Below are 23,863 nucleotides of genomic sequence, written 5' to 3'. Positions count from 1 at the left end.
CTTTTTTGATAGACTGAATATATTGGTGAGGCGATGTATATGTATACATCAGAAAAACATATGCACGAGCCGAGAGAATAGTTGAACTGAGTCGTGATGGAAAACAATGGAATAAAGCGGAGTGGAATGAAGTGTATGCCTTTTGAATGCCCTCTGGGCAAGCCCTCGGGGAGAGAACTTAAAATGTTACGAAAATACGAAACAGGGATAAAGTAAGAGTAGCTCTTGAAGTTGAAATATGAATATACTACTGACCGTGTGAACATTCAAAGAGAAGATAGTGGTGGAGAATATTCTCAGAAAAAGGCAATATATATATTATATCAGAGAGAGAGGGGGGGAAGAGAGAGACAAAATATATATCAACAAAAAAAATCTTTATCTTATATCGAAATATTTCTCACGGATGTAATTTATATTTTAATGAATAGATATATTTACGTTAGAACGTTTTGCTGCATAAATTTAAATATATCGCACATGTGGATTATTTAAAATTACATATAGCATTACTCTTTTCTGTGTAATAACAAGAGTGGGTTTTTTGAATTATGAAGCTTAATCTACTGATAAGTACTTTGCCGCAAATAATGTAATTCGTTCTGTAAACGTTTATTCTCGAAAAAGAGTGTGGAAAGTTGAAAAACTAACGCGTCGTCAGTCAGTTTCGCAATTTTCGCACACGATCAAACGAGCTATTTTCCGACGTGTGTATCGGACCAGTTTACGCAACTGAATTTGGTAAACGTGCGCACAATTAATTTTGTACATACGTGTGCAACAGCAATCCGTCCAGTATCTTGTATTTTTTTTCACTGCGTGCAGTCGTCACAGGTTAGGTAAATTGTTAAAATCGCCTCGGATGAAACAACGGCTTTTGAGAACACGTTTATTATGACGCTTGTTTTTTAAATTTAACAAGTAACAAGATTTTAGACTCATGATTGTCCCGTATCATTGTTCTCAATCGTATCGACTACTCCAGCTTAAGAATTGTGTTACTTTTCAATGTTTTTTTTATCAGCTTCAATTTTTATTCTCACGTTCACGGGAATTAGTTAGGTAAATAACTTTCACTTCCCTTTCTCGATCAAACTCTGTCATTTTTGTTTCGATCATCCTACAAACTACGGTCATTAGTCAAATTTCACTTGGATTTTCCCAGGGAAAATTACATTGCTTTTAGACCATCTAATCTGGAAGTACTCATCTATCGTCCGAGAACATGAGATTATTTTGACTTTAACTGTTACCGCATCGCTGAAGACAGCTCAAAGCAAAACCGCACCGTCCAAAGTATAATTATGTGTCTTATTAATAATTAAAGGTTCATATAACGTTAATTTATGCACTGTTAACCGCGTTGCACTCTCAAAGCCCACCTTTTCACTTGTTAATTTTATCATCGAAAATCCTTGGTTATTTGTTTGATTTATTGTTTACAATTATTATGATCAAAAATATGATTCAATGCAACTTGATATTACGATAAATATTGATTCGATAATATTTTCAGGAAAAGCATGCATAAAAATTATTATTATTATTACTTTTTATTTGTTATGTATCACGCAAATTTATAAGCACAAAAATAACAACTTCGTAATTGCATTTTTAGTTGTTTAGATGTTGTTTCGTGTATGTATTATTAAGACAGTTTTTTAAACTTTAAAACTCTTTTCTCACACTATCCTAATTGTATCTTAAATTATATATTTTAAATTAAACCAAACCTTGCGCAAACGGATAAACTAATAATAAGTTTTGCTTATTAAAATTTTTTATTTTAACAATGTAGCTACAAGCTCTACTACGCTCTTTGTAATTATGCTCAAAGCTACTGTTATCATCTCGTTATGATCAACACTTTTTTTTGCAACTGACAGTCTGCTCCATTATTTGTAAAACAAATTATCTTAATCTGTAAATTTTTATAATTAATTGCCTCACTAGCTGTGTAACAAAAATAATTATTTTTGCGAATGTTGAAATAATTTAATTCATTTTTATCATTTGTTTTGTGTTTCTTACACAAGCATTGTTGAAAGGTAAACGCACGCAATCTATTATTTTTATAATATAGTAATGTAAAGATTTTATACAGATAATGTACGAAGTTCCTTGTAAGTTTCATGCGCCGGAAAGTTTGGTCAACATTTCCTTCAACTAAACGAAAGATCAGCAAGTCTGTAGAATAAAGCTTGCAAAATAAATAAAACCGAATCTTTCAATATCTAGTGATTATCCAACAGCGATTCTGAGATTTAAGAAATTACTAAATTACAGAAATGTAAAAATTGATGATTACATTTTTTATCTCTCTTCAGATATTGAAATTCCGCGCAGATACTTGGGAAGAACCATGACGTAACGATCTCTTGTCGTCTGTTGTTAGGAATTTTGCAGATCAGACATTACTAATTTGTATTTATAAGATATCAATTTGTCTTGTGTACGGAAGCACATAGTCTCTTTAATACACTTAATACGACTTTGATTCCTTTTGACAAAGGAGCTTTCTGTATCTTCCGAGCCTCGTTCCAAGATCACGATAAAAGGAAACGCTCGGCCGTTAAACGCGAAAAGCAGCGGCGCTTCGACAGAGCCCCGGGACGCGTTTGTACGTCGCTATACACGTGATCTACGTACCTGTGTACGTATAATACGACGAACGTTTACGACCCGAAATTCCGACGAAGACCTCGCCGAAATTTCAGTGTGCGAGGCTGCACGTTGAGCATCCACATCCACATCCATATTCATGCGGACCCGTGGCGGGTGGCGGGTATGCAAATAACAATATAGGTTGAAATGCGCGTAAAGCGTGCGAGCGTGTATGTGGTATGAAATGGGGCCGATATGTGTGTGTGTGGGGGGGGATAGCGATGTTTCGTGTGGGTATAAGAGAGTTCGGGATCGCGTCAGATGACGGAATTTTTCAAAATGTGAAAACTAATATTGCAAACCCGCGGCCTCTTCCGGGGATGGATCATCTCGACTATGACTAGCAACGCCTCACCCTCGTTTCAACCGCGCCTTGATATCCTTCTTCCCTCTCGTGCTGTTTCACAGCACTACTTTCTTTTTTTACTTTATCCTATCCTATCCTCTCCGCTACGTCGCCAGCCTAGTCCTCCGGTCACCCTCTTCCCTTTTATATGTGTCGTTTGTGTGTATGTATATGGAATGTCATATAGCGAAGGAATATACCGTGTAGCTCACTGACAGTTACGGGTATCTATATAGCGATTCACGGTACACCGCCTCTCATCGGCCTGTCTGCGTCGTGGAAAGGGAGCTTTCTTTATTAAAGCTCGCCGGAGTGACCAAAATATGAGTTTATATCTACTATGGACCGCCTGCTTGTCGTAACCCTCGTCTGCCTTCGTCATCACGGAAAATGAGGTACAAATATAAATTTCGTTGGGTTGGCGTCTTTTATTACGAGGTTTACGGTACGTAACTTCTGATGTACGCAAATATGAAAATAACTTAAGTAATATATTTAATACAAACAAGCTTTAACACAAGCACAAACAGTTAATTGAATTTAATTGATCTAACAATAATACGGACACGCAAATCTATGTAGATATATGTATAGGTATTATATTTAATACAAGTAAGGTTTAACACAAGCATAAACAGTTAATTGCATTTAATTGGTCTAGCAATAATACGGACACGCAAATCTATGTAGATATATGTATAAGTATTATATTTCTATTAGTACGCAAGGTGTTTATTATGTTTTGTTCAGTGTGTCTGATTGTGTAACACAATTCAATATTTTAACCATCTACCAATAAAATTATGTACATAGTTTCAACTTCAATGTAAGTTACAATCGATACTAGAGTAATTTTAATTATTTATTGCGTCAAAATTGATAGCCATTGAATTAAAAATATCAAGAAAGTTGTAGATACAATTTCTCGCGTTATCTCCTCCGGAAATATTATCGTGAAAACTTTCATATACTGCAATACTCGTAATAATAAACCATACCTCGATGGAACTCCAGGGATTTAGTGAAACATTATGGTTAAACAATTCAGAGAGAGAGAGTGAATGAGTCTCCGGAGAGCATTGGTTTTTCGCCGTTATCGTGATATTCTAAAAATTGATCAATAAGTAGAAAGTAATTTAACAATCCATTTAACAATCATTTATTCGCGAAAATGGAATAAACTAGTTAGTGTTCGGTAGATTTATAATTTTATTTAATCATCAGCAATAACATGTAACAAGATATATTCAATTTGCGTAAATTATTAAAGTGAATAAAATCTATAACAATTATTTTATTTTATATGCAATTATAAAATGTATAGGAATTTTGCGGCTGTAATTCATAAATATTAATTATCATGACTTATTTGCTTTTCGCAATTTATCAAGATTATTATATGTACTTATAAAAGAAATTTAATATTATTTGCAATAAAATTGCTATTTTTCCATTTAAAAGAAATATGAGACAATCTCTCTTTGATTTATACATATTGAAATTTCCTGCCTATATTTTATATAAAGCGATAGAAAGTAGCGGTCAGCAAGGATTCGTAAATAAAGTATGAAACATCCAACGTTTCACTACGAAGAAGGTAAAATGGGTAACGTTGCACTTCGAAATTGTAGTTTCCAAGAGGGACCTAGATGAGGTGCTTCAGATCTTAATGTGAGTAGTACCGTAGTGGTAATAAAAAGAATGAAGACGAAAAAAGTTCAGCATCGCGCGCGCGCGCGGGGAGGGGGGGAGGTGACATTATTACATTTTGTATATTTCAAAAGCGGACATTTCGGTGTATAATAAAATCTCGATTGCAATATTGCGATGATAAATTTGATTGCTTGACATATATGTTATCTATACAAACTGATTGTACCTTCATACATTTTTCCGATGCTTGGAAAATGTCGAAATCAATATATACATACCATCTGCGAAATAAAATTGTCTATATACGTACACGCATATATGTATATATTTATTTGTATTACGTTACATCACTATTACATGTATTGCATGCATATCTATTTCTCTCTCCCCTCTTTCTCTCACTCTCTTAATCTCTCGTAATAAAACGTTTCAACGACCTATAACTATCTATAGTTGAGAGAATTTATGTATAAGAAGTTACAGGAACATTATTGTAGATCGTACAAGTATGACTGATTGTCCTATTTCTGTGAGATTCGATAGAAAACACTTATACTCTGTCTCCGATTGTTCCAATTGGATGATTTATTAATTACTATGGTAGTAATTAATACGACGTAATATATTCTAATATAATATAAAATTTACTTTTCCCACTCATTATTCATAATGCTCTCGTTAAGTAAATGATAAAATATTAATTTTTATATTAATTTTCCTCCATACACGTATTATACAATTGTATTTATATTATCTTTTCATTGAGAACTTGTAATATCCGTATTCCGTGATGTAGTGTAATTAATGTTACAAGTACCAGCAATTGTAACAAGTATTGTTCTATTTTTGTTGTCGCTGTTTTGAATGAAAAGACCAAAACCTTGAGACAAGACGCAGATATAAAGCTCCTTGCTCAAAAATAAGTTTGTACAGTAAACAGGATAAAATGATCGCCCAAAACGAGAGTTTTATAGCCAAACATTCCTATAGCGTTACTCGTTACAACATCAAGTTAGAAACTTTTCTTCTTATAAGTCGATTATGTAAATTTTCATTTTAACGATTAAGTATGTTTTAACTTCCAGATATAATTGATCAATTTATTAGCCACGGATGGGAAAAATCATCGTACTTGAAATTTTAAGAAAATTTAAAAGAAGGGTCAGCTAAAATAATTAAAGCAGTACGTTACATCATGACTATCTCATTATATGTATAATTAGATTAGAATATTTAGGTAAATTTTGAAGTAAAATTGGAAAAGAAGTATAAGCAGGTCATTTAATATATCTCACTTTCACCTTTGCGATATTTGCGATTATTTCTATATGTAGCGAGAGACGCAAACAGTCACATTCGCCTGCCTGCCTTGCTCTATATCTCTTTCTTTCCTTTTGTTTTCCTGGCTCTCGACCTCCTTATTTCGGCCGCTTTTTTAGAGATCCGAATTGCAACTATTTCGCGTTCAAGGCTCTCTCCATGCCGATAGTTAGTGCGAGGTATCCAAGGAGAGCTTTTTCGAATACCTCAGCATTTAAATATTCGTAGCCTCCCCTGATGCTTGGACGTCTCAGCCCCTCGAGCTACCAGTCGGCCGACCAACGAGTCGATACGAATCGCGGTTGTATTTCAAAGAGTTGCCTTTCCCTCTTCTTCCCTCTTTCACCTCTCTACCATCAACCGCCCTTCGCTTTTCTCCTTTCCATGTCCCTTGGTCGTCGCAGCTGCTTTCTCTATCCTTTTACTCGCTACCCGATCTGCCGTGTAGTCGCGTCGGTTACAGTTGTGTGCAGCGCGAAGTGTGCGTCATTGGCAAAGCGGGGAAAGGCACTTTCATAGAAAGGCCGCCGTTTCTGGTGCTGCATCGTTTTACGTGTTACGTCCGATCGTGAATACCCGGCTCGCCATCGGTACCTTTATCTGCTCCTCCGCATCGTACGCTCGTAGACTTCTCTTCGGAAGTGCCTTTGTTCGAACGAGTTGGTCGAGTATTGCGGTGGCCGTGGCGAAAGCCGGTTGCGGCTGCTGTTTCGTTCGTGCAAAAGAATTGCCGATTTAATATCGTGACACGCTAGCATGCTAAACATTCCTATATACCGAATGTGATATAGCTCTCGTTCAGTTTTGTTCGGATATCAAATTTCTCGTAGCGTCGCATATGTAATAATTTTAAAGATTTCGCGAATGCAAATATTTAGTGAAAGCCTTTTTCACGTTGCCAACAGATGATTATCATTGAACAAAATTGTTTCATAATCATATCCGTCGGGTCTTTATTATTTTCAGAGTTTATACATAATGTATTTTTAACATGTGACATTAAGTACTTAATATGAAAAAATTATTCAGATCAGAGCTGACCCCATTTGTATTTTGTAATTAATCTTTCCGTACAGTATGTTTTGTATTTATATTAAGACCGCTGTCATGTTCTCACAAATTAATATCACTTGGTCTCGTCGCGCTTGTTGAGAGATAAATAATGATCTCTCACATGGGAGACTCTCATCGGCCGTCCGATGTTGCCGAAATACTTCATTTTCCTACGTTATTAAATATATCCATTCCTCCTATCATTTTTCGTATGTCACGTGAAGAGTCAATCATCTGGAGGGAGAAGAAATCAATTCGCATTTATTTTGACAAAGAGCTGCTTCAGAAACATAACAGCGAACAAAAAGAAATTGAGTGACGTCGTAAGAAGACTGATTAGCAAATTCTAATTGTTACATATTGCACGCGACATATTTTGCATATAAGATAATGTATTTGTCATTATTTTTGATAGCTGCAGTAAGAATCGTTAGCCGTTCAATTAAACTTGTGGCGTTAGTAGACTGTTTTGCAGATTAAAAGTTTCTATAATATAAATGTGACTTGAATGATCTTTATTACCTCTTGCTGGGATAGTCGAGGAAAATGTTCCGTGCGCGCGATATCACTTTGTATATTATTATCGCCTCGTTTTACGGGTATAAACCGTTTGTGAAATTCATCCAGATTAAGTCTACTAAGTCAAACGCAAATTCGAATTCAATGCTTCGCGCTGTCCGTTAATACAGAAGTACAAGTAAAAAGTTCATCGCGCATCGCTAACTCTTAAAGTTATCCGAACTCGGTCGAATTTGTACGGAGAACCGAAAAGAACTGTCCATTGGAGAATCCGGGACTGGTAAGGAGAGAAAAAAGATGAGAGAGAACACATACATATCGTTGTGCCGTCGAGTGAGTTGAATATTTTACTTGGGCCTAGCGTCGGCATATACCCACTTTCAAAGGTAGTTCTTTCTCTGCGACGTCTCTCTCGAGGCGTACAGCAGGTTGATGTAGCAGACAGCTCTGGATACTGACCCTAGTCTCTCCTGTCTTTTCCGAGACTGTTGTGTTATTTTTTTCGGGCGCGCGTGCGCGTATATATACAGAGTGTCCCTAGTTTATCGCGCTTTTTTACCGCTAACAAATACGAAAGAAAAATTATGTTTAACAACTATGAGATATAAATTTTGAAAAAGACTCGAAAGTCATAGTGTATTATTTTAGTGTAATTTTATCTTTGGAAATGTGCAATAAGAGAAATAATGTGAACATGTTTAAGGACAATTATTATCTGAAAATTATTGAATAATATATTTCGAATTTCTGATGATACAATATGGAATTTGTTACAAACAATTTGTATATTGTGAAAAAAAGGATGGAACCGCCGGAGAGCTTAAAGAAGATAGCAAGTAAAAAGTGGCCAAAGTGCCTCAAGAGCCTACTCGCAGGAAAGCATACATTATGAACGTATACTTTTATGAGCTAATGACCAAAGTGCTCTTCTACAGTGCTGTTTAGGCATAGTGGCCAATTCTTTGTGTTGAAGGTTTTTATTTATTATAATCATGTTCATAAACTTTTCTTACTTGTTATGCAGTTGCTCTAAATTAAAGTTAAAGTTATGAAAAGATATACGTTCATTTTAATCTGATGTATTTTTTAGACCTGTAGTTGTTTTTACCGTACAGTTGAGATCCCACATTCTTTGCTTATTCTCTGCTTTTGCGTTATTTATCGCTTTTTGCATTGCTTTCTTTTTACTTTATACTTCCGTGATAACGTGGTCATGCATAAAATGAAAAAGTTCAAACTCGATCTAAACTTAATTTAAAAATATAATCAAATTAACGACTTTAAATGCATGCTTAGCTGATATACTTAACATCACTACTGTCCACGGTATACGTATCACTAAAGAAATTAGAGAATACAATTCTTTTTATATTGATTTCATTGATTTCTTCACTTGTCGTATGCCTTCCAAGGTACATGCCGCAAAATTTGACGATTGTTTCAATGTAGAAACATTAATTTGAAATAAAACTTGTTGTTGAGCCAACTGGCAATATAATTAATTAAATGTCACAATTGGTACAATGTAACAAATTTGTACCAACTGTAACACTTAATTAATCATATTGCCAGTTGGATGAACAAGAAGTTTTATTTGAATTTTACTCATCACTGGTGACTTTAAGTAACTCCTCTACTTGGTTATAAACATTGTAATTGGTTATAAACTTGTTCGATCTCGAACGTCAAGTGATTCGAACGGCAAATAAGTTATAGGCGGGAGGTAATGAAACTGAGAGCTTCGGGACAAGACTTGCGCGTGACATTGATTTCGGCAGGTTCGATTCCTGGCAAACGAGATATTGAGCTTCAAAGCGAGACTCGTACGTGGGTTGTATTTGGATGTACTTGGAGTCTATCTTCTCTCTATCTGTGCGAGGGGATAGAGCGAGGGTATGGCAGGAGATCCTTAGCAGGGTTTACAAAGAGAATGCACGATGCAGCCTCTTACTAGATCTCTGTCTCTACTCTTCCTTTTCCTCCCCCGTCACCATTTCGCTCCTCTCTCACGCCGCCTTCCACGCCCTTCTTCGGTCGCTCGATATTTCAGACTCTAAGCATAATTCTAACCCTGGTGGACTATACGCGCGCCGGGGGAATTCTTCCGTGGCGACGTAGAGTAGCAGCCTCATTGAAATTTCATATCCGTTGACCTACCTACCAAACCCTCCACCTCGGATATGCTTGGCTAGTTCACCCGAACATCCGACATCCCGAATACTTGCTACTGCAGGAGTCAGCCATTACACGTTCTCCAGCATCACCCCTCTCTCGCTTACGGCATCTCCGTTGAGTTCTTCGGGAAACTGTTTATGGAAAGAATGGTCCGTTCCCCGACGTTTACTCGAAGGCCGTACGCAGCGCGGTCTGACGCCGCGCAATGCTTACGCGAAGTATCTCGAAAGTTGCGAACGAAGTCGGGAAAGTGAAGGAAAGTTCACCGTGCCGAAAGAAGTTTGCAAAGTACGGAGGTACTGTACTTACCCTCGCCGTCTACGGAACGTTAAAGACGTTAAAGATCGCGATGGTGTTTTAAATTCATCAGGCGGAACGCGCGAGAAAATTGATTACATATTTATTAATTTCCTTTTCTTTTTGCGCTGGATAGTCGATGAAAAAGAAACGCTGATCGCATCGGGATACGACAAGTGCAAGTGCGAATTTGATATCCTGTCGGCGCGTTGCACGAGTCAGCGTGCAATTGATACTTTCTCGGACAGCAGGTAAAATGATGATCGCCGAGGGTCGCTAGATTTCCGAAGCCGTGCACAGTAGGCGAGACAATTTCGAATGCCACGGCACGTAGATACGTTAAAGGCGGCCATAACTATGTCACAGCTTCGTTGGACTGAATTCTCTTTGACTATTTGCCGAGGGGCAAAGCGTCGGTCGGGACGTAAGAGGAGGGTTGGGGAAAGATGACTGGGGCGAGGCTAAGTTTACGGGGTCAGTTTGTCGAGGGGCTATAGGGGGTAAAGGCAGAGAGCACCGAAGCGGTCGCCTTCTAGAGCGAGGGAGTTAGGGAATAAAGAGGAACGGGGCATCTCTCCGGGCGCCGCGCCGGTGCGGCCTCCGGTGGGGGATGCGAGAAGGGAGGTAAGATTTAAACTCTGACAACGTCTCAAGTCCGAGTGCGCCGCTCGTTCACCGGATTCAGTTCGCTAGCGACCGGCTACTATTACTACTATAACCATGGTGCCGGGAACCTGGGACGGAATCCCCGGACGCTGGAGCCCGAGGCGGAGGACTCCAGTCTCCGGATTTTAAGTGCCTACCGCCGAACCAGCGAGGCGCATTATTCGGCGACTTCCCTGAATCATTTCACGGGATATCGCTCTCCATGACCCTTTCTACGACGTAGACCTGCCTCTCGTGCTATCGTTGTGCATCAGAAGGGCAGGCGTACGGGTAATACGGAAGAGACGACCATATGTATTTGTTAGAGCACGAAATATATGCGTCGGATTTATCGCGGATGAAACGAGATTGACGTGAAAGTTTCTCGCGTGAGGCGATGAGATAGAAACAGGATTGTGCCGGGAGATATATGGGAATAGTTCTTACTTATTGCTATTTGTTTATGATTGGAATTTTATAGACGGGAAGAATTCTGATTTACAGTTGACAATATTATATAATATAGGATGCAGGGAATTTGTAATATAGAAATAAATGTACGAGTTAAGAGAGAGAGAGAGAGGGACAATACAAATGTCACGATGTCATTAAAAGTTGCAGCTTAGCGAAAGATCTATTAAATCCATTCGGTTAGAAAATTTCACGCTTATCATGAGCGGATTATCGGTGATCCATGAATTATAGGACGGTCTTAATCTATATGTTCATTCTCTAGTCTCCATAGAATTCCGAACTGTAGACTCGCTCCGTAAACCCTGGCAGGAAGTCACAAACCACTCAGAGAGGGGTAACGGTGGTTCCAGGAAGAAAGACTGAGAGGTCAGGGAAGAGGCGGGTTAGGTTTCTGCTCCAGGAAGGGAGTGATAATCTTGAGGGGTAATAAATCAAGTGACCGCACATTCGCAACACTCGTGAGTATATGGATCTGCGTGGATTTACGCGAGAGCAAGAATTGCGCCGGCGTAAACGCGGGCGATGGAGTGTGAAACGTTAAACCCTTTGTTGGGTGGCGCGGTACGCGCGAATTGCATCCGGTGTCATTAGCACGAGGGTCGTGACAGTGACAAAATTGCGAAACGGATATCGTCGTCGCCGTCGTCGTCGACGCCGCGTCGCGTCGTCTGCCACCAGGAAAGATTTTTGAAGATCGTAACATTTTCAGGAATTTCCGCTGAAGCGTAAGCGCTATGCGGGTTCAGAATTCCTCTGACATACCTACTCGGCGTAATTCCTGGCATTCGCTTATGTCAGAGCCGTGCTACTTTTAGGATTGAATAAAATGTATCGACGAGTAAATAGGAGTTTACCCGGTATGAGAAATGTTCGGTTGCTTTCAGATAGCCAATAAGAAGGTAAGTAAGTACGTAGCCAGCGAGAGGCTCGTAAGTAATAATTCTCTTCCACCCTTGAAATTCGATATCCGGTGGGGTAAGCTATTTCGTTGGGTCGTTGCTTTGATCCCTTTCGTCTTTCTTACGGGCTGAGTACAAGAGCCGGTATGTGCATTGGAAAATGAAATGGATGAGAGCATTTGGTAATAGACGTTAAAGAGAGAGAGAGAAAGAGGGAAAGGGAGATTGCGCAAGCGACAATCGAATTATATTAATCACAGTAACGATGTTTGCCCTTCGCGAGAAAAAAAAACCTGACATTTCATATGCCGTTTCTGGAAACTTTTTCATTTTTGCCGCATAAAATTTGCACATCTCTAGATGTGCGACGCGCTCCCGTACTATTCTCACCAAGTTTTAAAAAGCTTTTGGCTGACAAGCACGAATGTCGACCACGTGCGCGTTGATAATCCTGAAAAAATTACGGTAGAGTTAGAAGTTACTTTGCGCTAATGCAAGGAAGTCTAAGAGTCGCGCCGCCCCGTTGCGGTAAAGGTGTGGAATACGCGCAAACGAGAGCGCGCTTGAGGGAAGGGGAAAAAAAATAACGCCGGACGGAACAGTGAAAGCTGAATTATTATGTCCCGACATTACAATTGAACCAGCCGTATCCCTTACCTGTCCCCTCCCCCTCTCCTCGCCGCCTACGAGAAAGTTGTCTGTACTTTTACGGATAAAGATCTCGAGCAAAAGTTACGGTCGTTTGCAAACTAATCGAGCCGTCTCTTTCCCTACAGGGTGTCGAAACTTTCGGAGGCTGTCAACTTTTCCAACCGCCCTTGCCACTACCTCTCCCATTCTACCTCCTGCCGCTCCAACACTTCTTTTTACGCTTACCCTCGACCGACGGCGACGATCTGCAAAGTAAAGCAATCATGCTTTTTTATCCTTTCGACGCTATCTCACACGCTTCTTCTTTATAGCTCTGGGCCGAGGAATAAATAACGCCGACGAATTTCTTAAGGAAAGCTGCCGCGAGATATTTCGATCATTATCGGCGTGTTAACTCTTACATGCGAGGCTCACGCTGTAATTTATAAGCCAAGTTACTGCGACGAATAAATAACTTCAGTCACTATGCTGAAATAGTTTTCTTTTTTGTTATTTACGATATCTTGCCTAAGGAAGATTGAGGTAGCCGAGTCACGCGTTACTCTAAATGTTACGAAGAGTGAAAAACAGGTGTTATCACGCGCGCATATGATATAATCGATATCATTTATTTTCGCAAAGGTTACCTCAACGTCAGTTGCTTTTATTAGCTCACATATTATGATTGGAAGTGCACTTACGTATTATATATGTATATATATATATATATATATATATATAACAGTAAACCAGAAAACATTAATGTACTTCTATACTATCGACTATCTTTAAAAAAGCATATATACTATGTTACTTTTAACAAAGTACAATCAACTTAAACGCATTTGTTTGTCCGTAATATTTTTTGAAATTTCCCGTATTATCGCTGATTAAAAACTGTGATTTCGAAAACATTACATCGCGTATCCTGTGGATCGAATTTAATCTTCCCCGACAATCACGTATTAAGTTTATTATGTTACGGCACATTTCCATGGGATACGCATTGCATGTAGCATTTTAACAGATCGTTCGGGAAGGCCAAAACAACAAAACAACACCGTGTGAACTCCCGACATTTAAACTCTTCAGTTATGCATGTTGGGAGCCTCGCCCAGCGAAATATTAATTCGGACGCGCGCTGTATACATGGTAGATCACGCGTGAAGGGTACGATAAGCGGTAAACGCATGCCTCGCTGAAACAGAGGATATACGTAGGATCAATAGAAAACGCGGCGCGGTTGACGTAATTCGCAAAAGCTTTATGCGATTTGCGCACCGCCAGGAACGATCGACAGCCGAGGCGAGGCGTCTTAAGTGGAGAAAGGCCGACAAGTCAGACGTTCCACGTCGGGCAGGCCGCTGCCTGTCGACGCTGTCCGTCAACGCAAATCAAATTGCGAGTTTCGTACTGCGATATACTTGGCACTACGTGTAATGGGCTTCGGCTCCACAGAGCGTTAACGAACAAGATACCTTGGTGATGCTGATCGGGATCGACCGATGGATCGATCGCTCGATCGATCGGCCGGCCGGTCAGTCGGGACTCGCTCGTCGCGAGATTGATAACGAGGGTCGTTAAAATTCTGTTCGCTGCGCCGTGAGAAACGGCCGCGGCCGAATATCAATGTGTTCGCGCGTGCATGCACGACGCTCATGCATCCTATATCCAGGCGTTGCACACGCGTGCATCTTCGCACCGTGTAGGATCGTGTATATACGCATGGTGCATGTGGTCGCCAACTGCACGCACACGTGGCCGCCGCGGCGGCCGTCCGTGTGAACGCCTGGCGCAGGTTTCAGCATGGAAACGACTCCCTGGGGTACGGCTATATTAAAATTCCTAAAACTTTTTAATCTTTCCGCTGTAGTTAAATATTAATAACGAAATCTCGAATACGGCGATGTGCACGGCGCTGCTCAGGGACACGCCGGCTACTACTCGTTATACTTTTGCCAAGCAGACGGTCTCGACGGCTCGCTAGCTTCCTTCCGCGCTCTCCGTTCCTAGATCTATGGATTAAAACTGGATGGGACGCGGCGGTGGACGTGCGAAATGGTAGGACGAAGGTGGTGGCGGAGAAGCGATACGAAAGCGTGTAAGGGAGACTGGTTATAACGACGCCTTCGTGTATCATAAGTTAGGATACACTCGCGCTGGACTCTGCAAATGTGTTGGTAACGTTTGCATGCGCGAGTGTGAGGGCACGTTTAATGGCAGCACGCCTGTCCCGGCGTGAATGTGTATATTAGATGGTGGGTATATCGGCAAAGGGCAACTGAGGAGAACGAGGCGACCGTGCAGCTTACTTAACCACCATTTAAACCTGAAAGCGAGCTTTGGTTCTCCGCTGAGATCAAGCTGTGACACTAACGGCCTAACGCTGTACCGAAACGCCCAAAACGCGCGATCACGAACGGCGATCTTGAGAGCAGCGTGCATGAATTGCTTCTCTGAGTAACCAATATGCGTTGTAATTGTATTGTTACATAAAACGCTCCTTTCGCTTCTTATTCATTTTTTCAAACAGCACTAGTTGAACAATGAGTAGATTATCACTTGTGTCGCGGCATTTTTCAGCTTGACGCATCGGCTATTGAAGTATTTGCAAAAATTTTACGTTAATTTCGTCGTTTCTCTCCTTTTATTTCATCTTGTGTCTTCTTACTTCACGTTTATACATTTGATAAGAAAGACTGGCATATTGATAATGATAATTATACGTAATCGTACAATGATTTATATATAAAGTATAAACGTGTTGAAATATCACTCAGTTTGTGTTACTCGGAGCTACTTTGTCTTTGACGCTGGCGGTTACTTCAAATCTGCAAGAGTAATCAAAGTGCAAGTACAATGTGCTCGTATGCAAATGTGGACATAGGTTGAAGCAAGTTGTCGCACTCACGTGAATGGACTATTCCAGAAATCCCTTCCCCATTGTAGTCATTGTAGTCGCGCATTGTACTAGCTATCCCTAAGTTTCGATACATACTCTTATAGAGAACAATGATTACTCTTTATCGCATTATAACGCAATATTAATATAATGGGAGCGTCGAACGATTAAATGAACAAAAGGGGTAAAGTCATCATCATTAAGCACATTTTAATATGTCTTTCAAAGCATTTCCATTTTACCCTGCACTATCAGTAATTGTGACATTGATTAAAGCTTCGATTTATGTTTCGATGCTGCATCGTTTGCGAATTATGACCGATAATTAATTTACGTGGTTAAAATTTCAAGTTGCATTGTTAAAATTTCTAATTGATAGGGGGCGAATCAGCAATTTGTAATTAAATTCCGTTGTTAAATATAATTATGCTTTGTATATTTAATACGAAAGAATATATCACAGGTGTATTTAAGCCTTGGAAAATTGCAGTTGATTTGAGCTTTTTAGTTTCAGCCTTTCTTTTTTCATGAATCTTATTTCCTTCTTTCAACGATATATATGTATATATATTTCTGTTTCAACACATTTTGATATTAACAACGTTTTAGACATTTATAAACAGTTGTGTAATTTATTTCGCCCGCGCGTGCGAGAGAGGAAGACAGAGGAAGAAGGGAAAGGAGAGGGAGGGAGAGAAGGAGGGAAGGAGTGAGAGGGAGAGAGGGGGCAACGGTAATATTAAAATTAAAATTAATGATTTATCTGAAAAGAGATGCTAAATGGTTTAATATACCTTTGTGAGATATAAAATATTTGATTTCATTATTCTCTAAAGGTATATACATATAAATATTATATTATTTCTCCTGCAAAAATTTGCTATAATTAAGAAAGTGGTATAACACGGCAAAGTACTTTTGAGAAAGATATAAGTAATCTTCTCACGTTGCCAGTTTATGCAAGAACATAAAGAAAACGATCACATATTTCATGATGACATTTCGCGATGATGGGTCACCCGCATGTATAAAATATATACATATATATATCATGTACACATATTATATACATATATATATAAAACTAAAATTTATGGTGCAATATTCATAAAGGTTTGCCCGAAAAGCAGAAGCGCTAAACCGCGTTTCACGCTTGGCAAGCGATATTCGCCAGCATGGCGTTATTCATATTTGAAGGAAATACGCTGACCGGCGTGTATAAGAATAGTGAAATTGCTCAGCATGGAATATCGATATAAATTTGTGATAACTCACTGTTCTGAGCTGTATTTATTATTGTAGGAAGTCAAACGACGCTGTATCAAAGGTAAATTTGAACAGACTTGCCTTTGTTATTCCTGATATACCTGGCTACACACGTACGTACGTACGTACACGCACACGTGCGCACACATGCACACACAGTCTCTCGTAGTATAATATCAATCTCGATCAAATGTATCGCACTAAGAACATAATTAATCACGAGTGTTTATCGCGTAAGGAACGAAGCATGGCAGACCTTTCCGGGATAAACCATTTGAGGCAAGGAAGAGCGTACCTGGGATCGGGGAAAGGAGCGTTGAACGGAGCACAGGGGAGGCGTGAGGAGCATTGGTAGAGGAGAGAAAAAGAAAGGGGCTGGGGGAAAAACAAAATAAAGGAGGAAAACCGCTGGCAATTTTTCACTAGCTTTTTAAAGCGCGGCTTAGGTACTCGTGGAGCGAGTTTGAATCGATTTTTCCAGAGGGGAGAGAGGGCCCATTTTTCTGCCGTCTTCTTGTGCCAAACGGCGCAAACTGTACCTACCTCCAGCTGTTTCGCCACCGAACACGGTTGTCGTTCGAAGGCCGAGTTTAGATTGGAATCTGAAATTTCGATACCTCGCTCGGCGATTCCCTTTTTTCCCCTATCGCGAGCAAATGCTCGCGAAGTTTTGTGGGCGCAAAAGTGGTGCATCTGCATGAGCCAAGAATAAATCAGGATGCGAAATCCGAATGGAGATTTCTTGCCGCAAGAGAAAACGGATACGAAGATCTATGCTTCGGGAGAAGCGATTCTACCTATACGATTTTTACGGATTGAGATTCTTAATTCTCGTGAGATATAGAAAGAGAGAGAGAGAGAGATGATAAAGTCCGAGATGATAACTTATTATTCTACCACAAATATTCAGGGAATATGCGAAACAAACGTTTAGACAAAGTATTAACACCAAGTAGTTGCGACTACATTTATTTCGTCCATTTCTTTTACGATGTATCGTGGCGCGAAATCGCGATACTGTCCCTGACTTTCGTCACGTAAAATCACAGGGCGTAACGTACTGGTTTGCAGATACAATCGATGTAGAGCGCGGGCTTACTGACACTTCGCATGCTCGCAAAATGCAAGCTCAATATGTTCCTTTTGTTTTGCTCACGTAATTTCCTTGCGAAATCGAAGTTCTGTGTGCCACTGATTATACCTATTCTTAGACTACCACGAATCCTTGGTGTATGATAATTTCCCTTTGCAAGTGAAGGTGATATTCATTATCTGAATATTTGACCTACAAGTATTTTTAGTTGCGTCCATTTAATATAATAAAAGCAATTGTTAAAAGGTTTAAATGTGTCAAAAATAAATAAATTGTAATATTCAGACTTTCATGCTCGATTTGTTGACTTTCAGACTTTTATTTCAAATTATTGACAATAAAAAGCAGACATTTGAGCATTCCATTTACGATCAATCAATTGCGCTAAACGTTCACGGAGGATTGATTATGTTCTTTAAATGTTATCTGTAGGAACGCGTCAAATCAGCTCCGCCGCTGGTTTCTGCTGCATAAATGCACACGGCTTAGCGTTACTGGTTTACCGATACAATCGATCAAGACTGCGGAGATTGACGCGACTTCACCTCCAGCTCGCAGCTCGAGCCCGACTTCGAAGGGTATCGGTGCTTGCGATATTATCGTCATGCATCTATCGACCGGCGAGTTTAACGGAGCGCAAGGTCACAGGACTCGTGGTAGCTGCCGCGCGATCGCAGAGATATGCGTTATTATTGTTCGCGTCGGTGCATCGTGAAACGTCGGACGATGATGGAAACTCGTAAAACAGCTCAGTTAGGACGAGAGGGCGAGGTCGTTAAAAGTGTAATAAACTTGCGAAGCCGGTTGATAAAACGAAATATTCCGGATTTCCTTCTATTGCAACTTCTAGGGATTTGATTATGTCTATTTATTGTCGACACTGACATTTTCCCAGCGCAGTGGCTTTTCTTCAGTAAAGCCGTGGGTTGGTGCTGCGTTTTTTATAAATTGCATTTCCGGAAGCGTTAAGATCGCGAATGATATTTGCGACTTCGCAAAAGCACTCGTAAGTCTCCTCTATAAATATTGCAGTACTTTTTGCATTTGTGCCATACCTATATATATTTCGGTAGGATAGAGTTGTTTCAACACATATGAGGCATATTTGACCAACTTAAATATTCTACACAGCTTAGAAGATTTACAGTATTTTTTCATTGATATTTTAACAGTATAAAGTAGAAAAAATATCCAAACGACATCAAATAATTTTTACCTAAAATATTTGATGACGTTCACAAATGTAGTTTCTTCTCTTTACTGCCATAAATACCAATATGTAGGGATAGAGAATTCTATTATAAGTCCATACATGTTTCTAAAATAATGATAAAATACATATTAAATAATAAATATTGCAATCAATTTATGAGCAAAAGCAAGATTTTAGAATGTGATAAAATACACTCATTCAATCCTCCCTTTCTAAAAAAAGAAATGTTGCCGGCGTGAATGTTGTTAATATCGAACAGTTGAGGCCTCTTTTCCGTCAAGCCGATTGGTTTTCTCGAGGCACGGTGTGCTTTACTTCTCTTTTAGATTCGTGTCATGCTTCACTTCTTTTGTTCATGTTTAACGTGTCATGTTTCTCATTAGTTAAACTTTTTAACTGTTTGTTACGCGTAAAAATTATCGCAAGAAAATAAGAAAAAAATTAATAAATTGCACGCGCAGGTGTTGTTCCAGTAAAATAAATACAATGTGAACGTTTCGACTTAACTTACAATTAGTCTTCAACACAAAGTGCGAAAAAAATAAACTACTAACACGAAATTTTATTAAAATCAGGCCTAGCATACAATTTGATTGATTTAATAACAGTAATATACAGCGCATTCTATAAATGAAGTTAAAATACGTTTTTTTTTAGTCAAGCGTAAAAAAGTAGTCGTGATTTTACGTTTAAAAGTATGAATGTCGTTCCATCGTAAAATAAAAATGTCCAACAAAAAAACTTGTAGTTCGAGACGAGCCTTTTAAAATAATTACATTCAAAGTCAACATTTTGCTATTATACCAATCCATAGTATGTTTACTTAAGTTAGTATATGTAACAAAATCTTTAATCAACAATTCATTGGTGCAAAATACAAATAAGGCATATGAAATATTGTCAAATTTTGGCGTTTAATATTGATAGAATTATTTAATTTATTAGGTAGAAGCAATGATCGTGGAAGGCGCGTAGCCCGCACTGTCTGCTGGTAATACGTAAATTTATCATCAATTTTTATGGATCTAAGATTAGATTACTTTGCATCTTTGAGAGGTCGTTAGTGAATATTATGTTATCGTTTTATGGTGACGTTATATTATCGCTCATATAACTCTAGTAGAACGGTAAGTCGTCTTTAATGAGCAAGATTAAGAGGACTTACGAGATCTCTCCGAAGGCTGAGAACGCTTCCCTTAAGGTGTGTGTCTCGATCTCTGGGCTCAGGTCCCCAACAAATATGTGATAGTGTTCTGAAACAAAAAAAGGGAGATGATTAGACCATATTTTCCCAAAAATAAAAACCAGTATATATTTTTGTTGCTGAAAGAATTGCGATCGAAAATAATAATAATTATATTCAACATTATTAATTTCGGTAATAAATACATCATGAGCTTTAATAGAGGCGGAGCTAGTTATAAAATTTATTTCGCATGGTTCAAAACGTATATCTCTGCGATTATAAACTCTGCTATCAATAGTCCAAAATGTAGACAAAAATTTTGTCTTATTTGATAGAGTGGTCATTAATGTGCTTTTGTGATGTTTACATTTGAAAATTACTGTATTTATCTTTCTAAATTTATCTTCTATTTTATAAAAGCAAAAGAAAAAACCATTCAGAAGATTACAATGCAATTGTAACCAAGTTAATTTATCAAAATCTGTAAAATTTAGTGTAATGTAATTTATATTATCCATTCGACTACATTGTCTTTCTAATGTGAGGTATTATCACTCTGCAAGATTGACATTCATAATCACAATAAACTGAATAAATGACATGTTTAATTGTTTTGGGAATATCTCTTCATTAAATTGTTAATGTGCACTTTCCTTCGCTAACAGCGTCATGATTCTGTTTAAAACATCTGGCACAATATAAAGAAAATGAAACATCGCAGAAAATTATCCTTAGCGCGAGAATGCTATTCAGGCAATCGAAGGTCTTTCATAATACATAAGATGCAACCTCTAAGACAGACACTTCAAAATAACTCGTCAGAGAATAGGAATTGATGAAGACTCACTCGTAATTAAATCATTTCCTACATGAATACGGACAGCAGTGATAAATAATTACTAATTGTAGCTGTTTTTAAACAAATGCTACAGATCGTGAAACAGAGGATAACTATTAATAAGTAATTATTAATCACGACCATTTTGTACGATTGACTATATTGCAATCCGAAGAAGAGAATCCGTGAATTTGTGGAAATATACCGATTAATTATAAATTATTACACGATTTTTATGTGTAAAACTGGTAATAGCATGCAACAATACTGTTATTCATTGAAGAAGGAAAATGGGAATTTGTAATGACGGCTGATTACAGAATAATGTTATGTTAAATAATATTACGGAAACATTTATTATTTGCAAAGTGTTGCATCGAATTTCAAGTCAGTCTCTTGTAGAGTGACATGACGTACGTTAATGTTAATAATCCATAAGATTGGATTATAAGTGTTGTGATGTAGGGATGCGTTTATATTGAATGCATTTACATTCTTCGCTGATCGAGATGGGATTGATCGTTTTGGGAATTAATAATTTTAACATGTAAAGTACTGATATTATCGAATAGCAATAAATCAGATTTGCGTTATCTAACGAAAGGCGCGATAAATTTGCCGGTTTATTATGACGCTAATTTCATTCGTTGTTTTATATTCTTGAAATATGCATATCTCTTATAAAAGCTGTCTCGCTTATTCCATTTCTACTTAATTGTATTTCTTTCTTGCATTTTCTAAGATATATTTAATCTGTTCTAAATAAATAAATTTGATCACCTTATCGAATTAAGCGCCAGTAATCTCCGTTAATCACACATACCGTGTTTTTTCTCTCGCGAAAATCTGTGCGATTCCACGGTTAGAGCCGGTCGGATGAGTGCAACGAAACGGTGTGCGAAGTAAGCTTTCGGGGGGATAAATTATCGATTCGCATACGGTCGTGTGGTCGAGTGCACGTCGTGGCGTTGCGGTACAGCCTCGCATCGGCTCGATAAAATATGCTCCTCTTCTCTGGTCTCTCTCGTCTCACCTTTCTCCTATCCACATCCTCCCTCCGACTCGATACGGTTTCATTCACGCTGATATGTAGGAATAGATCAAGACGAGTAGTCGAAAATCGAGTTACCGCCGGAAGGTCTCTACCAGCGGCATCAGTTACTCTGAACGGAGAGTATGCTACCACTGGAAAGTATAGAAGGGTAAAATAGAAGTGGACCGTCGGAGACGGAGGGTGGTCTGATTACAATCGGTTTGATAGCCTATCCTTGCCGGTTGGAGGTTCCGGTGGGCACACACAGTGGTCCATTCTCGTGAATTAGTCCGATCCTCATCATCGTCTTCCTTCCCGATCAACTCAGTCGACACTATCGCATCGTGCCAGGATCTTGGCGCTATTAGGATATCAACAGGAAATTGATGGAAGTTTATTTTGTCTATATATGTCCGAGATTACAATCGTCCTGTATCAACAACCGAGCTTCTTTTGTCATCTCTTAAGATCTCAGCTATCCAAATTGAAAGTATTTACCTTTAATTTGGAACGCATGTATGAAAATGTTATGCTCGCTTTTCAAGTAATACATTCATATAAGTTGCATGCGTTACAGCGGTTATAAACTGTTCTTTGTCGCAAGTATTTGTCTCTTGAGGAAGGTGCATTATGTATGTATGTTCTAACTTCGTCTATATATGTTTCGGCAAAGATTTATAAATTTACACAATTAGGTTCTTTTTACGAGCTAATAATTTCAATGCTCCAATACTTGAGTGTCTTTTTCTGATCGTAAGAAAGGTTTCTTTGCCATTGATAAATATTGTTAAGGCAGAATTTCATGAAACGTCTTGCTTGACACAGTTCTTTTCATCCACGCTGCAGGTTTCTTAGTTGATTAAATTATCCATGCATTTTTCTTGTCTGCTGAATTTTTCAGCGAGCATCGCATTCATACAGCTCAAAGGGATTAAAAAGACTGAAAATCTTTCCCGTGAATCAAGAAAGATCAAATATCACGTAATTTTAGCAAAAGGGATCTTACACGAAAGCGGTTTTGGAATCGGTTTGCTTTCAAACGAAATTTCGCGAAATTCATTCGAATTTGATATTATCCGGCAGTAAATAGTTGGCAAGATCCGATTTCGTAGGGAGAAGGTTTGTTGAAATATGGCCCGGGTGAATGCAGAAAAGGCGCAGCATGAAAAAGATGCCAGCATTAAAGGATCTCCGATGATGACGTCACGCGTCATGGCTCGCCCACCGTCTGGTGGTTAAAACGTGGCCCACGGTTTTCAATAAAGTGGGACTAATGGAGCGCCATTTATTATTGCAGCTCTCTCCATCCCTTTCCCCATTTCTCTCTCGTTCCCTTTCACATGCCTACCACCCTACCAGTCGACAGAATGATGCTTTCATTTGAAATGAGCGTTACTTCCATCATCGATGTAAGCGACAAGCGATTAATTTCGATAGTGGATATAAAACATCATTATTGTCACCGTCACCGTCATCGTCATGTTTCTGACATATTATCATGCCTAAGGGGATGCTGGAGTGATTATGCACATTTTGCACCTTTTGCATTTAAAATTGTCAATTCGTGAAAACATTTCTAATATACAGAGAACAGCATGGTATCATTGAAATTAAGTTTAGAAGTCTAACAAAAAATAGGTCAGGTAATCTATAACTT

General features: G+C 38.7%; 1 protein-coding gene across 9 annotated transcripts in view; it reads right to left on the bottom strand.

Annotated features, from left to right (window-relative positions):
• The window catches only part of LOC105567998 (nucleolysin TIA-1), a 166,056-nt gene that overhangs the window by 75,724 nt on the left and 66,469 nt on the right, over positions 1-23,863 (bottom strand). For 8 of the 9 annotated variants that reach the window (XM_012023327.1, XM_012023322.1, XM_012023324.1 and 5 more), the window contains one exon: positions 20,315-20,402. In XM_012023327.1, coding sequence (XP_011878717.1) covers positions 20,315-20,402 — 88 coding nt within the window. Of the gene's footprint in view, positions 1-20,314; positions 20,403-21,996; positions 22,083-23,863 lie in introns of those variants that run through there. The other variant, XM_012023330.1, reaches the window with a different exon arrangement.

Source organism: Vollenhovia emeryi, unplaced genomic scaffold (assembly GCF_000949405.1).
Source record: "Vollenhovia emeryi isolate VEMERY1.0 unplaced genomic scaffold, V.emery_V1.0 DF939132.1, whole genome shotgun sequence".
Classification (NCBI taxonomy): Eukaryota; Metazoa; Arthropoda; class Insecta; order Hymenoptera; family Formicidae; genus Vollenhovia; species Vollenhovia emeryi.
Note: the sequence above shows the minus strand (reverse complement) of the source record. Positions and strands in the feature narration are given on the sequence as shown.